The sequence below is a fragment of the Mastomys coucha genome, unplaced genomic scaffold (genome assembly GCF_008632895.1).
Source record: "Mastomys coucha isolate ucsf_1 unplaced genomic scaffold, UCSF_Mcou_1 pScaffold3, whole genome shotgun sequence".
NCBI lineage: Eukaryota > Metazoa > Chordata > Mammalia > Rodentia > Muridae > Mastomys > Mastomys coucha.
In genome coordinates, this window is record NW_022196909.1 from 14564345 (window position 1) to 14582124 (window position 17780).

Below are 17780 nucleotides of genomic sequence, written 5' to 3' on the forward strand. Positions count from 1 at the left end.
ACAACTTTTATAATACTTATTTTTATTGTTATAATATTTTTATAAATTTTAAGGAATATGACAAAAAATATTATAGGTATTAAAGGGGGAGTCTATGGGAGGAGCGGTGGTACAAAAGGGGAACAAGAATGTGATTCAACTCTATTTAATTAAAATGTTTTTAAATGTTAACAAATTCAGATAAATTGAAATCATGTAACTTTTCTGATAATGCAATAAAAGTTCAAAAAAAAAAAGAAAGAGAAAGGGGCAGAACACTGAGATATAAAGTTAACAATGTCCCGGGGGGAAAACAGACAAACAAAACTTCAACAGCTCAACAGTTAATCTGACACAATATTTGAAAATTCTAACAATTCAAAATAACAACAGTAATTTAGTAGGACAGCATTTGCCTTGCTGTTCATACATTCAGCTCTGATCTCTTGTGTATCAAAAATGAAAAAAAAAAAAACCAGGATTATCAATGAGAGAAAAAGAGAGAGAGAGAGAAATAGAGAGGGAGGGAGAGAGGACAGTATCATAAGGCTCAACTAGTTTGATGGTAGACTCATCTGCAATTAGATGTTCACAAGTTATATAGTCTATAGCAAAAACAAAATCATGGACAACTATTTTGTAATTGCTAGAGAAAAGTACTCTAGTTGGCACATAGTTATGAAAAGAAGTCGCAGAAAATTCCATAATCATGTTACACTACGATGATATCACTGCACTCTTCAACTTACACAGCATCACAAAAAACCCGTTTCTCAATTCCAGAAGTTAAAACGGGCCACACGGTTGAGGTAGAGCTCCCAGATGAACTCCACGCAGCACCCACCGCACAGCGCTGAAACACCATCATCTCTATCCCATGCAGATACATGCAAACTAACAGTGACAGCGCTGAATTCACCACATAACAAACAGCCATGGCAGTGACAACTAGGAAGCTTGGAAAGAAGCGACTGTATTGTAACGACATCTCTTAAAATACTCCACAGCAAATAATAAAAATGTCATGGTGTAACAGAGCTGGGGAATGAGCACTTACATTATTATTCACTAAACGGCTTTGACTGCATGAAACACTGCCATAATAAAACTTAGTTTGAGACATAAATATAAAATACATTAAAATTTACTTTATGATGGTGATTATCAGTTGGTTCTTTGACTATATGCTGATATAGATTCTTCTTTGGGGCTCCATTTGTGTTTAGAAGTAGAGGCCTGTAAATAAGAATTGTAATATTTAATTCCACCCTGAAAATGAAAGAATAAAAGGTTTCTAATAATTTACTCATATACTTACTTCAATAGTGAATGAAAGCTTTCAATAAGGATACAACAGAAACTCTTTAGAACTATTCAACTCCATACAAAGTATACCTAGCTTTTAAAAAAGTAGTATCACAGAATAAAAGGCAATAGAATTAAAGCCACAGACTTTTATTTATAAACTGTCAAAATCTTAAACCTTATAGCTCACCTTCTTCTCTGTCCATCTATGCCTTTGTCAATTGTCCTTCTAGTTCAGATGTGACAATGGCATCAACAGCTAATATATTTATATGCATTACAACCTATCATTAAGGTTTTAAATTGCCAAGTCTACTAAATTTAAAATAAAACAAATACTATTTGATTCTCTACCTTCCTCACTAGGGCCTCCTAATGCTACTCTGAACTGTTAACACGGATAACAACTCAGTACCACCTGCAAGCCTACTAAGTGACCACGGGCCTATCCTTCCTTCCTACAGACACGAGCAGGAAGCTGTGCATGTCTACGCCTGTCTGCAACCCCAGCACTCAGGAGGCAGACAAGGGAGGTGGTGAGTTGGAGGCCACTTCCAGGTATCTAGGTAAGACCCTCTCGAAGGAAGGCGGGGGGAGGGAAGGGAGGAGCAATAGATCATCACGAGGATCGACAATGAGAGGATAAACAGGTTGCATATATCCAAAACGTGTAACCTTATTACAAACATACTGCACAAATGGAAAATTCACTCATACTTATGTGATGGGCCATGGTGAACTAAGGGCCTATGAGATGAAAATTTTTTAGCCCTTTTAGCTGTATGACTCATGTACAAAATTATTAAAGATATTATATATAATTACTTTCAGACTGTGTGCACACAAAACACAAAAATTTGAACTCAGACATAAATTTCATCACAGGTAATCATAGGTTTGCAAATATCCCAAATCTGAAAAAAAAAATTCTCAACTATTTCTACTATCCTAAGTATTGTAGAAAGGGCCCCCACCCTGCTAAGATTACTCTTGAAATGCTAACATAATTTAACAAGGGAAAGCTGTGCTTACTCAGCAAGTAGGAATTCATGATTCAACACTAAAATGTTTGTAAGCCAAAACTCAAAAACTTACCTTTTACGTTTTAAACTCACAAGTTGATTATTCTGAACCAATGTAACAATAAACTGGACAATCTGAGAGGAAAAGTAAATAAAATTCTTTCACCAAAGACTATGCAAATTAAAAAAAAAAAAGACTTTGCAAATTATATGAAATCACATTAGTTACTACCCAGCTTTGTGCCTTCAAGCAGTGTGCTCAATAAATGACTCTAAAACATACACAAATCATGCTACGCCATTATATTTCCCAGTCTTAACACAGGAGACTTGCTTTCTCAGGAAGACAGCACTGTGGTGCAGAAAAGACAGACTGTTGTATGAGAAACATTTCTAACAAAGGTAAGGTAATTAGAAGCAAAAGCAATCACTAGCTCAGAACGGATCATAAAATTCAGGTTTGAAAGAGGATACTGGCCAGTTTTACCATCCATGGACGCTTGTCCAAGCTACAGACATAGTAAATTTTAAATATCTGCTAAATTTAGAGGAAATTTTACTAAACAAATAGACCTAACTAAGCATTCTTATTTTATAGGCTTGTTTCTTTTTGTAAGACACATGGCTAGCTAGCTGCGCTGATCTAGTATCTTCTTAGACATTTAATCCTCAACCTCACTGCTCCATCTGAATTCTGATGGAGTCCAGCAACGCATGTGTTAACTAGGTGTTTAGGAACCTTCTAGGTAACCTTTGTGAGAGCCACTGTGGCTTACAGTATGACTTGAAATTTTATTGTCGCCTTGCTACCATAGATGCCAAGAAGTGAAGTGTGTGAGCAATAATGACCCAAGTGTTCTGGTGTCTGAAAAAGGCCAAAGTACTCGGAGGACTGTTCAGACTCCATAGGGTTTTATATGCTTATGAAATTTAATTACATGATTAAAATAGAATATCAACTAAGTCTATTATACTACATATACCCATATTACACATCATACTCAAACTTCAAAGTTGAACAGGAAAAGTGCTGGTCAAAAACTGAAGTCCTGTTGTAACTTCACTAATTTTTTGTTTTTTGAAAAAACAAAGTGCAGATTAAGTAGTTAATATTCACCAAAATGCTGTCTTGTGAAACATAGTAACAGAGGCTTATCAAGTACAAACTTAAAAACACCTGTTATTTTAACTCTCTTTAACAATTAAGGCTATGCACTAGAATTGCATACAGAAGTTAAAAAAATATATACTTGAAACACTGAGAATTGAACTCAATTATATTTAACCTTAATGTTATTTTACTTTATAACATGAGTATACTGTTTTAATCATCGGCCACATGTGACAACTGTTCTTCATCTCTGTCCCAAGGCTGCTCACTACACCCAAAACCTGTCAGTCATCAGTTTATTTTTAGCTCAAGTGCCTTTTCAGGCAAGAACAAGATTCATCACTCCCCACCCTCCCCTCAGAAGAACCTGTTGCTATGAGCCTAGTTTACTCATAAGCAAAAAATAGATCCCTTTATTGCTCTCATGTTTCTTTACTTAATAACAAATGGAAGTTGGAATGTAAAGATGAAATGACAAGGACACAATGCCATAGGCAGATTCTAAGTAAGTCCTCCTTTGATTCAGTTCAGTATGCTGAATTTATTTTATTACTTTATTTTAACTACTTATATGCTAAGCTCAGTGTATTACAGCATACACTGGAAAGAGCACTGCTGAACTCTTAGTTGGGTCAAATGACTTAAAAATTAACTATAGCTATGAGAGTAAAAAGCAACAGGAAAAAGTCCACAGAACAGTCAAACACAAACACAGAATACAAACAAGCAAATGGAGAGTACGGGACAGGCGAGAAGTATCTTACCTTTCGAATAACTTGTTGCTGCTGTGCATGCTTAGCTCTTAATTCTGACACCTCCTTCCAAAGCGACTCATTCTCACTGTATGAACATTTATTTAAAAACCCAAACAAAAAAGACTGGGTCAGAAGATCAAGTCTCAACAGTTTTTAATTCAACAAAGCCAGAGAACTTGAACTCAAGGGGTGAGAGGAGGCAGGCAGAGGTAGAAGAACTACAGGTTCAAGACAAACGTAGGCTAACCAGTGAGACCTCGTCTAAAGAAACAATATTGGGGGACTCTGCTACTTCTCCTATACCATAACCATTTAACTGTATTTTCTACTAGTCACAACAGTACAGGGGGAAAGATACATACTTACTTACATGTATATAGTAGCAGGTAATCTACTCCTTATGATAACTGGGTTTGTTACTATTTGCTTAATTAAACATATACTAAGTTCCAACAGGATTGCAAGTGTCTTCAGACTTTGTTAACTGCTTCAGGAAACAAAGGAACGTAACCCTGACCAGCGTTTGATGTTCTCCAGGCACTGTGCTTATCATCTTACATGTACGAGTCACTAAACTTCCATAAGCACAGCCAAGAAAAGAATCATGTTCTTCACTGCATAGATGACACTTAAGTATGGAGGAGAGAAGGGACTTTGCCCTAGATCACTGAGATAAATCTACAAGCATTAGAGCAATAGAAAGTCTGTTAGACCCTACAGCTATCTGAAGGTCTGCCTCAAACCCTCTCAGGAAGCAAAGGAACACCTCTAAGTGTTTTTAAAGAAGGAAATTCAGTAACTTATCCAATAGGTATAATTCCTTTCACTTCTTTCTTGTCTTGTAAAACTGAAATTGTACTATGTAAATATTAGCAGAGTTAATATAGAAGGATAATTCAACTATCAAATACTTATATGAAGTTATCTTCCTCAATCTGTACTATTACTTAAAAAAAAAAAGGTTGGTGGGTTCACATATGGAGGTATCAGAAAGGAAACTGGTTTAATTACTTTATAATCACTGTTTTCAAAAATCAAACTTAAAACTGCTGCTAGCTGTCTACTGATAGAAGATTGTTACCACTAAGAGTTACAGGATGAAAAAATAATCGAATTCTTGAATTAGATTAAAGGACACTGCTGACAGAAGACAAATAGAACAAATAACACAGCTAGTTAGATAAAATAAGGAAAATTGGAAAGTTTAAGGCCTTTGCAAACAAAGAATCAAAGTCCAAAATCACTCATCATGAATATATTTGAATTAAAAACTAACAGCAAAAATGTAAAATAGAATGTGTAAAATAACTATTCTTTGGCTCTTGTAATTAAGGGAAAACCTCAGATCTGTAAGAATGAAACACACTTAATCTATATACATTATGAGTATGGTAGTTAAGAAAATGCTACTAGGTAACGCAATGAAAACAAGGTAACACATGCTTTTGAAGGTAAGAGGCTTGTGGAGCCTTCTCCTGCATCTCTGTGCAGTACCAAGTAAGACAACTCTCCTATGCCATACTTTTTCCTAAGCCACAGGGAGACATACACTTTTAAAGTCATTTACATATGAAGCCCAAATGAAAACTAATCTATGTATAATTTACTACACTACTTACTTAAAGACCATAATCAAGACCAGTTTCATGGCTAGATTTATATATTCTTCTGACAATCATAATTAAAACTTATTATTAGGTTATTATTATTATTTTTACAACTACACACTAAAAGTAAAGCAAACTAACATTTACAGGCAAAACAAACAAACAAAAACCCACATTGATCTTGGCTACTAAAGACTACTTAAAACACCAGACAATCTCCAAACCCCAACACACAAACCCCAGCCTCCATAATATCAGGATTATATTTGGAAACAATAGTTTTACCTTTTTAATTCTGAAAGCCTGGACTCAATAGTTTCTTGTTTTATTTGAACCTTCTGAGCACTACTAATAATTTTTGTTAAATCTTCCTGACGAATTTTATTTTCCTCTGGTTTTGAAGATGAAACCTTCCAAAACACAAATTTAGAAAATTAAATATATACTAAGCCCCGTGATTGTAAATCAAAACTTCCTATTTTAAGAAAGTCTCTGTAGCTTATTAAAGAAGTGAAATGTGATTACAAATTTCTAGATAAATTCTAAAACAAGAATATACTTCATAGTTCAATACAAGAGAAAGCAAGGAATGATCACTTTATTTTTACCTAGCTTTCTTAGGAGTAAGCTATCTCATTATAATGGAGTAAGCAGGAATATGAGTTTTGGTTTATCCCCTCTGTCAAATTCCTTATCATTTCCCAGCCTCTTTACTATAATATCCCACATTTAATTCACAGTATATAGTAATATAGTTGCACAGTAGGTAACTTTCTCCCATGGACTCTTCATCTTTTATTATTTTGCAGAATTTAGGATTGAAGTGGAGGACTTGTGCGTGTTAACTGAGACTTACATATTTCAGCCACCGAGCTATATGTACACGCATTTCTTTGCCCGTTTCACCACCACCTTCCACGCATTGGTGATGGGAACTGAAGCCAGGGTTTTCAGGGTGCTAGTCAAGTGTCCTGCTAAGGGGCCATATCCCTGTTCTTTCTATCTACCTTTTATGGATTTAGTAAAGACATTCATTTCAGCAGAAGATACTTGGCTTTGACTTTTCCTCTCAGGCAGCTCAGGAGTAAGCGCCCCTATGTGTAGCCACCCTTTGGCCCCACATGGTAAAGTGAAGACTGTAGCATTCTCAGCACCACTGAGCTTAGACAATAAGTGACGGAAGAGTCAGGTGATTCATCAACACTTTGCTAGTCTAGTTTGTCTCAAAAGGCATAGTGCTGTATTCCTGTATGTTCCTTTCACTATTTATTTGTTATTATTGGGGGTCACTGAGACGGGGTCTCACTCCAAACTGTCCAAACTGGAGTGTCCAAACACTCCAAACTGGCCTGGAACTCCCTGTCTACTCCAAGTTGGACTCAAACTTGCAGCGATCCCTCTGCCTCTGCTTCCCGAGTGCTGGGATTACAGGTGTGTACCAACACACCCAGCCTTTTCTGTACACTCTTAATTTAAATTCAGTGGCTTAAAAGAAAATCGCACCTCACTAGTTAGTTCATGTCAGCAGCAGAAGCTCACCTTCCTTTTAATGTTCTCCAGCAAGTCATCCTGGCCTTGTTTGAAATAAGGATGTTGAAACTCAACAGGGCCATCTCTTTCCTGTTTGACAATTCCAGATTCAATGTGTACTACTTTACGGAAGCCATCTGACAAAGATTCAAATTTACATGGCTAATATTAGACAAGTCAAAAATTAAAGAAGTTTATACAGAAATACACTGTTATTTTAATGAGAAGAGCTGGCTTATCAGTGGCTGTTGGCAGCTTCTTCCAGCAAACCACTGGTCATACTCACACATATTTAGTTGTCTCACAAAGCTTGCCATGTTATTGTGCTTGAAGTACTTGGGAAGAATTTCCTTTGCAAATCTTTGCTCATCCAAGACCAGAAAACTCTGTCCATTCTAAAAATCAAACAAAACCCAGAAATGTCAATTAGTTAAGTTCAGCTTTGGTACCTAGATACCTCCAGGCCAACTCTCTTTCTGAAAATGGAAAAACAAAACTAACAAAAACTCTACAATTACAAGTCAAACTACAAGAATGTTTTTCAATTTCAGCTTCAAACCAAAAGCTTCATCATATTCTGTGATGAAATATTAGAAGAATTTCTATTAGGAATGCAAAAGACCAAATATGTTAGCCAGAACTATTAAGTTATTTTAACGCTAAAGTAAATGGACAACAATAAGTTGGTAAATCACTATTTTACCACTATCCACAACATATATAACCACATTTTCGTACACGACAATGAAAAAACTATAAAAGAATTCAGACAGTTTTCTGGTTACAAGATTAAATTCAGTAGAGTGTGGTACATGGCCCTGAACAATTAGAGGCTTACTACAAAACTACAATAATCAAAACACCATAGAACTGGAGGAAGACAAAGCAACAGAAAAAAACAAACAAACAAAAACAAACAAAATAGCCCAGTAATAAACTGTCAGAGAATTTTCAAGTTTCATGGCAACTTGATGAGAAAATTACCAGTCTTTTTAGCAAATGGTATTGAAAAAACAAGAAACACACATATAAAACAATACAGCTGAATTCTTACCTGACATCATTTACAAAATTTAACTCAAAATAGATCAAAAACCTAAACCCATTAGAACCCATTAGGATCAAAGACCTAAATCTTATGACAAAAAAATTCATGACAGTGGATTTGGAAATGATCTCTTGAATATAACACTGAAATACGGGCAACATAAGCAAAATCAGAAATATGGGAACATATGGAGTTTAACAAGTATTGTATGTAGAACATGAGCAAGAATGAAAAAGAACACAGCCAGGACTACACAGAGAAACTCTGTCTCAAAAAAAAAAAAAAAGAGAATGAAAAAGAGCAAGCACAGGATGGGAAAGCTGGTTGTAAATCATATACGTGACACATATGTGTGACACACATTCACAATGGATATACACCATCCACAATCCAAAAGACAAAAAAGCTCATTAATAAGCCAGAACTTTCAGCAGCATTTTCCCAAAGATTTATAAATTGCCAATAAACACATGAAAGATGCTCCATATTCACCAACCGTCAGAAACCGAGACTGAGACAGTTCAGTGCACTACTTCCCAGCACGTCAAAATGGCTTTTAGCAAAGGCATGTTAAAGGTGTGAAGGAATCTGAACCATTATGAATTGCTAGCCGGATAGAAGATAGGACAGCTCTTGTGAAACAATAGTACAAAGGTTGCTAAAAACAAACACACAAAAATTAAGTAATTGCTAAAGCAGTCAATAATTCCTACTCTGTATAAACACTATAAAACAGAAAAAGAACCTGAAGAGATATGGGTACCCCATGATCCCCGGTAATATAAGTCACAAAGCCAAAAAAGTAAAAGTAACTTAAGTGTCCATCTTTGGTTAATGAATAAACAAAATGTGGTATACCCATATAATGAAATAATCAGATTCATTTGACATGTTTTACAAAATGGATGAACAGTAAGGACATTATTCTATGTGAAATATGCCAGCTCAAGAGCGATATACTGTAGGATTCCACTTACATTAAGAATGTTTAAAAGCCAATTTCCTAGGTAAGTAGAATGGGAGTGTGGGTAGTTCAGGATGAGGTGACTACTGCTGCTAACAGCCAGGCACTTTGTAACTGTCTGTATGAACATGTTTCATAGACTTGAGTGATCGGGCCCCAGTTGGAGGAACTGTTTGGGAAGAATTAGAATGTGTGGCCTTGTTCAGGGGGGTTGGGGAGCTATCACTAGAGACCAGCTTTCAGGTTTCAAAAGTCCACACCATTTCTAGTTAGCTCTCCCTGTCTCTCACTTGTAGATTGGATGTAAACTCCTAGCTACTGCTCTGATGCCATGCCTGTCTGCCTGTCACAATCCCATGCTGATGGTCATGGACTCACCTTCTTAACTGTAAGCCTCAAAAGGAATAATTTGCATCACAGCAATAGAAGTTAAGGTGCAATTTTAGTTTGAAAAGATAAACTGTACTGTAATTGAAATGTACACTTAAAAATAGCTAAAAATGATTAATTTGATGTCATTGGTAAAATGTGTTGTTTTACAAAACAAAACAAACAAAAAACAAACAAAAACCCCACAAAGGTGGCAGTATAAATCATCCAGAAAAGGACTAGTTAATAAAGATGCTGGACAACTAAATAAACAAAAAAATGAGATGGATCCATCAAACCACCCACAAAAATTTATTTCACATAGACTTAAGACAGAGAAAAAGTACATTTATCACCATAAACATGAAAGAAAAGACAATCTGAGACTATAATAGAGTAAAATGTCTCAATAATAAATTATCAAAACGCACAGGACCTTTAAGTATTAAGATAAAAGGATCTAAGGAAAACAAATTTAGCACTGTAAAGCCACTCATTCTCTTTTAACTTAACCAATGCATTAAACTGTCTTAACTTTAATTGTCTTAATTTTCAAGAATTTTAAAGATGATGAAATGCAATTACAACAAATAGTAGGGAAATACGTACTATAAGGAATTGCTATAAATAATAACAATACTGATTTTAAAAAGAGTCTACAATACAAATTTTCCACAGAACAGGAAGCTATGTAGCTAATAACAGAAGAACACTTTAGAATTCACTAATTACCATACAGAAATACAAATTAAAGCAAAGCCTTTTTGAGATAATATTTCCTATTTACTCCACTGGTAACTTCTAAGAATGGTAACATTCTCTTTAAAGAGGTAAAGTTAACTGAATGTCTGCTGCACAACTATCCAGAAAAAAAGCTGATTTTATGTCTTTGGAAAGCAATGTATATAATCTATGGTTAAATTATCAACATCTTATTTTCTTGTAACTCATAAATTGTTTATATACACCAGAAATTTCAAACATTTGATAGCAGCACATGAACTATCTTCTATGGTCTCACTCTACTGATTACTCATTTTTCCTGTTCCTTCCAGTCTAACTAATTGGCCTTTCCTTATCTCTATTTAAATACCAAATCATTTAGTTCCTTTTAGTAGGGAGTGGCTCTGATTCTTTGATCATGAACCTGCATATGAACGCTGAAGGTCCTGTTCTTCAACTGGTTCCAGATCGATCAATAAAGATGCCAGCAGCCAATGGCTGGGGGGAAGAGGAGGAACTTCCAGGTTCCCTCAAGCAGGCTAGTAGACACAGGAGGAGAATTCACCATGCTTCCAAGGGAGAGAGTCATCAGCCATATGAGATCTTGGGTTGAGTGGTCATTGGCCAATTCCCCAAAGTGGGAGATTAGAAACACAACTAAGCTGAGGAAGGCAGATGTAGGGCATTGAGCAAGGAGAAGGAACTGGGCAATACAAGATAAGGTCAGATTTAGAGTGTTGAGCAAGGAGTAAAGGAAAGGGCACACTAGCCCAAGGGAGGCTTAGAGGAGCCCAGCCACTGAACCATAAGGCAGGTTAAAAATGAGCCATCAGTGTAGTGTGTGTCTTTTATCCTTGGACCTGAGATAGCCCCTGGGCGGGTGCGTGTGACTCAACAGGAATTCAAAGCAGTGAAGACAAAATCACACACTACACCATTTGTCTTTGTCTTCCCAAGTACTTTCTTTCAACCACGTGACTTCATCCTCAAAGGTTCTACAGGACCCCCAAGGACAAAGTTGGACCTAACAACCTATTGACTGCTTCCATTGGGATGTCTTGAAGTACAGAAGCCATGCTGTTCAGAAATATTTCTGTCCCTAGTAGTGAATATTTCCACTCCTTATGATACTAAGTATATGTGTGACTAAAGGTGGCTAATCAAATGTAAGCAAAACAAAACAATTCTCAAATATGGGTTGGTATACCTTCTCCAAAATGTTTGAGAACAGAAGGGTTTCAATCATTTGTAAAACTTCTTCAGTTCAACAGCCATATTCCAAAAATACCTAATTAGTTTATTATACACGGACCAGTTCAGATTCCAGAAGGCATTCTTGTTCCACATTATAGTGATCTCTTTTAATTTCAAACATAAAAAGTGACCATACAGAATCTGCAACTAACATGCCTCTCAATCTTCCACTATCTTCCACAGGCCAAATCTGAGTACCCCTCCCCTCTGGCTTTCTTCCCTCCCTTTTTTCCTGGAAGTAGAGAAGTAAAAGATGGTATTAAGAATGAAATCCAGTCTAAAGCATGCCATACAAGCTCCTTTACTACTGAGTTACATACACCCTTCCCCATGAGCCACTGCTAATTCTGTTCGGTCTCTTTTCCAGTGAATTCCCCACCAATCTCTAAAGCTTTGCCTTTACAATAGGTATCCAATCAAAGACCTTCTCTCACCATTACTGCAACTAGCCTGAGAAACTGTGATTGTTTCTAACTGGTTCCAGTCTCATTCTGACACAGGTCCTTACGGCCCTAATGTGTCTGCTTTTGCCCAACACAACGTCATCTTCTTCCTAAAGACAGGACAATCACAAATCTGAATCTGCCTGTTTCCCCCAATAGGGCATAGTGACAAGTCTTGTTTTCAGTCCTTTTGCCTCATCCATCCTTTCTAACCACCCTGGTCTCTACTTAAATGCTCTTTAGACGGCTCTTTCCCTTACCTTCCCTAACCTCTCCATAGTCCCCACTCAGCTTATATGCCAAGTTGTCAACGTGTTGCTGTAAACTTATTCACATTGTCTGATCTGCAAACAACAGTCTCTTACATATCTTATTTGGTCACAATCTAACCCTTAAGTCAGTAGGGGATACTAGTGATAAAACTCAGATGGGTTCTTGGTTCCAGTGTGTTTGGGAGAGTCTCCTGCAATGCAAATAGGCTCATGTATGGTTAAGAGGAGCTAAAAATGCATCTTTTCTGTTACTCCCTCTCCTTTGGGAGGTTTCAAAGCCATGTTTTTAAGAAGGCACCTCCTCACTGTTTTCTGTGATGCTCTAAGACGGAGAATGGCAAATTTTTCTCAAAATCAAATCAGTATTTCAGAATCCCCAAGACCCATGATTCTACTTCTATCCAAAAATCAGCTAGGACAGTATGTAAACATATTTGGGCATAAGGCTCAAGGTATGGCTTAAAGGCAAAGTGGTTGGTTACCACCCCTAGCATTCCCAGCACTACAAAAATAATCGTACAAAAAAATGGGAATGGGTACATCCCAATTAAACTGTATTCATCAGGCAGCTGACCAGAGTGTTGACTAGTTTTCTGGGGTTTTTGTTTTTTATTGTGACAGGGAAGCCTCAACTGAGAAAATGCCCTCAAATGACCTCTAGGGAAGCTTGTTCCAAATTTTCTTGGTTGACCTTTGTAATGGAAGGGCCCAGTTTACTGAGTACAATGCCCCTCCTGGGCAGACAGACAACCCTGACTGCTGTAAGCTAGCATGAGGAGGAAGCCACAGGGAGCAGGCCAGGAAGTGGTGTTTCTGTAAGGCTTCTGCCTCAGTTCCTACCTCCAGGTGCCTGCCTGTGTTTCTGTGCACACCCCACAATGGCCCAGGACCTGGGATACAGAAGCCAAACAAATCTTCTCCAGAAGTTGCCTTTGTTCATCACAACAATAGTAACCAACAGAGGAAACAAGCCTGCAACAAGTCAACCAACCAGCAACCCATAAATGATCTTTCTGACACTTAGTAACCCATGAACACACTTGCCCTAAAGATTTGCATCTTGGTCTTGTGAGAAGGGTCTTATCTCTCTCAACAGTGGCTGTTCTAACTAGCCTTAGACTCTTAGGAGTTTGCTATTTCCATATGCTTAATGTAGTAAGTCTATCAAACTTTTACTGTTGAAAATATGACTTCTATGATGTGGCTGCATCTTCATTGTGAACACTGTGTTTACCCTGCTTTATTTTCTTTTTGTGTTCTTATTACCATCCAAGATTTCATTACTTTCTTTCAGAGAGCTTCACTTAGAAAACATCAATAAAAATAAAAGCTCTTCTTTGTCAATAAGAATTTCTACCTAGCTTTCATAAACCCTTTTCTGTATCAAGTTTCTCAATTTGTTTCCATGTTAAATGTGCTCCCTTTGGGCCAGTGTTACATTAAAACATCTTCAGGGGTCTAAAGATTTTATCTCTGTCTTAGATTATGTTTACTAAAGCAAAAAAAAAAAAAAAAGCTTTGTAAAACTCCAAAATACCATAAAGGAAACTTTGTTGAGAAGACTAAAAATACATTTAAAAAAAAAATAGTCTGGATATAATACCTACTACTCTGACTTGATAACTCATTCAGTATAATTTTCATAGCTCAAGCTATCATATTTTTGTATTTAAGGATAACGAGAATATTCTTTTTTCAATTTTGTCACATAACAAATTTCTAGGAAAAGTGAACTTATATAGACCTCTAGGACTATTAAGTCAAGCTTTCCAGAATACAGGTGAAAAGGTTTCTTTCTTTGGTTTATACTCAAGCTAAAGGAGTATGTGATTTTCTACCACTGTAGAACATAGGGATGCATAAAAGTTTGCTTAGTTCCCAGAGCTTCTGCTTTTAAAAGGCCTTAAAGTGATAGCCACTGAGCCAGTATAAATGCTAAAAATCACGTCTATAATTAAATACAAATTTAAAGGAAGCTAGGCAGGCAAACAGAAACTTTTAGAAGACCACAGTAGGGCTGTAGAGAAAGCTCAGCAGCTAAGAGAGAGTCACTGCTCAGAGAGAACCCCAGTTAGGTTCCTACCACTCATGTGGGTAGGCTCCTAACAGTCCAAAGTCCAAGACTTGGAAGTCTGGCTCGCTCTCTCTTGCCCTCATTCAAATATGCACACACAGACAAGGACACAATTAAAATCTTTTTTTAAAAGAGAAAAAAAAAAAAAGACTTATTTTGGTTTTCCATCAACATCGGCTTAAAGTGGACCTTTCAGTATTGGCATCCCAAATAGTATTCCATCCGGGGTGTTCAACCTTTGACAATACAATAAATATGACTTTGTCATCTACAAATGTTCTGGGCCACTTCATATCTACCTCAGAACACCTGTTACTCCATTCCAATCAAACCCATTACATTTTAAATGTAACAGTTTCAGTGACTCAAACATTAAGGCACCAACTGTGTGTCTAGAACCAATACCCCACTGAGTTTACACTTTGACTGTCCTATTGGTGTATTAGAAATGGGCAGTTAAAAATATAAACTGAGACTTAATACGATAAATGAAAGCAATTAAGTAGCTTATTTCATTTACAATTAATAAGATTTCACATTTAGTGGTCTGGCAAGATGGTTCAGCTGGTAAGAGCACTGACTGCTCCTCTAAAGGTCCTGAGTTCAAATCCCAGCAACCAGATGGTGGCTCACAACCACCTGTAATGAGATCTGACTCCTACTTCTGGTGCATCTGTAGTCAGCTACAGTGTACTTATGTACAATAATAAATAAATCTTTGGGTCAGAGCAGGCAGGACTCCGCTAGTGGAGTTGACTGTAGCAAGTGGGGTTGACTGGAGCGTGGAGCAGAGGTCCTAAAAATTCAATTCCCAGCTGGGTGGTGGTGGCGCACGCCTTTAATCCCAGCACTTGGGAGGCAGAGACAGGAGGATTTCTGAATTTGAGGCCAGCCTGGTCTACAGAGTGAGTTCCAGGACAGCCAAGGCTACACAGAGAAACCCTGTCTCGAAAAAACAACAACAACAAAAAAATTCAATTCCCAACAACCACATGAAGGTTCACAACCATCTGTACAGCTACAGTGTACTCACATACATAAAATAACCAAATAAACAAATCTTAGAAAAGATTTCACGCTTATGCACTAGTTTAAATTCTCCACAGTCCATAACGATCAAAAGCAAGAAAGTTATAAAAATGTTTTGGCTAATTTGAAGTTATCAGGCCACTTATACAATACCGTTTAATTAGAACCAATCGCCAATACATTTGTGTAGAACTTTTAGACAGTACAAATAAACGGCTTTTTTCCAAGCTTAAGAAATTCAATAAACTCAGCTTGGCTGGGGAAAAGAATATATTTCAGTCCGGTTTCTAATGTGAAAAGACAGCTGAGAAGCAGTCTGGACTGATCCAGCCTTGTCAACCTTTAATCCTCTGACTGATGAAAAGCATGAGCCGTCTGTTTATTTTAAGTTCATGCTGGTAGCTGCCTTTCTTATTTTCACGTCTTTGGACCAATGTATCAAATTAATCAATTGCTTAGTCTACACAACCAGCAGGGGGTGGGGGTGGGGCACCCGTGTGACAGTACACACAATAATTAAATACTAGAAAGAAAAATTTTAAAAATTGGCACTAATACTCAGCAAAATTCAGTGACATAGTTGTCCAAATATCAGGTATATTCTATTGCTGTTATCTATTAAAAGCACGCAAGGGTAAAAACTTGTTTTAACAACAGAAAAGAACACAAAAGCAACGGAGGAGATAACATTTATTTGACATATAGCTAGGTATTTCCCACTTACTCATCTCAAAAACTGTGAACATGAAAATACCCCGAAAAAGTCATCAACTCCAGTAAGAGGAACCGATCCCCTTCATGAAGTGATTTGAACAATCCAAGAATTGCGCGTCCAGTAAAGCAAAGACACAAGTGATGTAAATAATCACTCTGCAAAGAATCTTTGTGTGGAACTGGGGGGAGGGAGGGTCTTGGGTCACCTAGGCAACGCATCCATCTAACGCATAACTTAGACCAGGCAAGATACCGGGCTTGATTAAGGTCATCTTTATTTATAAGGAGACTCTGGGTCAAACTGATCAAGGCAACCACATACCACTCTGGCAGCAACTATTCTGTGAAATTTAACGACTCGTTTTTTAACTCCGAGTCGCTAAGTTACTAAGCACGGTCTATAGGCACTTTTACTAGAATAATCATTTTAAAGAAGCGATTAAACAAACAAATGACCCAGCCTTCAAACAATACCTGGGGAATTTCTATGTTAAAACTACATAAATAAAATAAATAGATAAAATTAAAAAGCTCGCGGGAAGAGCGGTCTGGGTGTGCACATTTTCCCATTATCATCATAAAAGATCCCCGTGGCTGGGGCAAGCAATCCCTGCCGGAGGTGATTTCTTTCGATAAGCCCCGGGCTCGCCCTCTAGCCCTCTAGCCCGCCCGGGGCTCCGCGACCTCCGCGCCCCGTGGCGAGCAGACGACGGAGGATGAGTGTGCAAATCGCGCGGCCCGGGGCCGGTTCCGAGCTCCCGGGACCGGCGGGACCGTTACCAGGGCGCCCCTCCCCCACGGCGGGCGCGCGGCCGGAGGCGAACGGAGCCTGCGGGGCTCGGCTCACCGCGCACACAAAGCCGGGGGTCTGTCCGCGCGGGGTGGGGGAGGCCGCGCGCCGCCGCAGGCCGCGGGAGCCGCCGAGCCTAGCCCAGCCCAGCCCAGCCCAGCCCAGCCCAGCGGAGCCGAGCCGAGCCGAGCCGAGCCGAGCCGAGTCGGTTCGACAAGGGGGACCCGAGGCCACCGCGTCCCCGACTGTACCTGGCTCCAGGTGATGAACTCGTTGGTGTGGGTTTCCTCCACCAGCGTCCACAGCTTGCTGAGGAAAGCCGGCACGTTGGAACTCTGCTTCATTGTTAGCCGGGCGCAGGGATTCCGAATTCTACTCCCGAACGTGGAGGTCGCGGCAGCGGCGGCGGCGGCGGCGGCAGCGACGGCGGCGGCGGCAGCAGCAGCGGCAGGGGCAGCAGCTGCTGCTCCCGGGGAACGCACAGCACGCAGGCGCGGCGGGTCTCGGGCTCCGCCCCCTCGGCGCCGCGGGGCGCGCGGGGAAGGCGGAGAGACCCCGCGGCCGCACGTGATGGACAAGGCTTCGCGCTCCACCCCCGCGCTCCTGCTCCCGCGCCCGGCTTCTGCGAGTCCAATCCGAGGCATCGGGGGCACCACGGAGCAAAGCGATTGGCTGCTGCCGCGAGGAGGGGTGGGTCCAGGAGTGGTCCAGCCTTCTCTGTTACCTTTTAGGCAGGCCTCTCTGTTAAGGCACTGATATTGGGTCCAGAGAAACCTTGTTTAGTGGATTCA

General features: G+C 38.9%; 1 protein-coding gene across 1 annotated transcript in view; it reads right to left on the minus strand.

Moving 5' to 3' along the window:
• LOC116074750 (heat shock factor protein 2) overlaps window positions 1–17550 on the minus strand; it is a 23777-nt gene extending 6227 nt beyond the window's left edge. Inside the window, exons 1-7 of the mRNA XM_031347534.1 lie at window positions 17241–17550; window positions 7596–7704; window positions 7319–7446; window positions 6065–6189; window positions 4182–4257; window positions 2380–2441; window positions 1128–1215 (exon numbers count right to left, since the gene is read on the minus strand). Of these exons, the coding sequence (XP_031203394.1) occupies window positions 1128–1215; window positions 2380–2441; window positions 4182–4257; window positions 6065–6189; window positions 7319–7446; window positions 7596–7704; window positions 17241–17333 (681 nt within the window). The 5' untranslated portion in view covers window positions 17334–17550. The remainder of the gene's footprint in view (window positions 1–1127; window positions 1216–2379; window positions 2442–4181; window positions 4258–6064; window positions 6190–7318; window positions 7447–7595; window positions 7705–17240) is intronic.
• Between the last annotated feature and the right edge of the window lie 230 nt (window positions 17551–17780).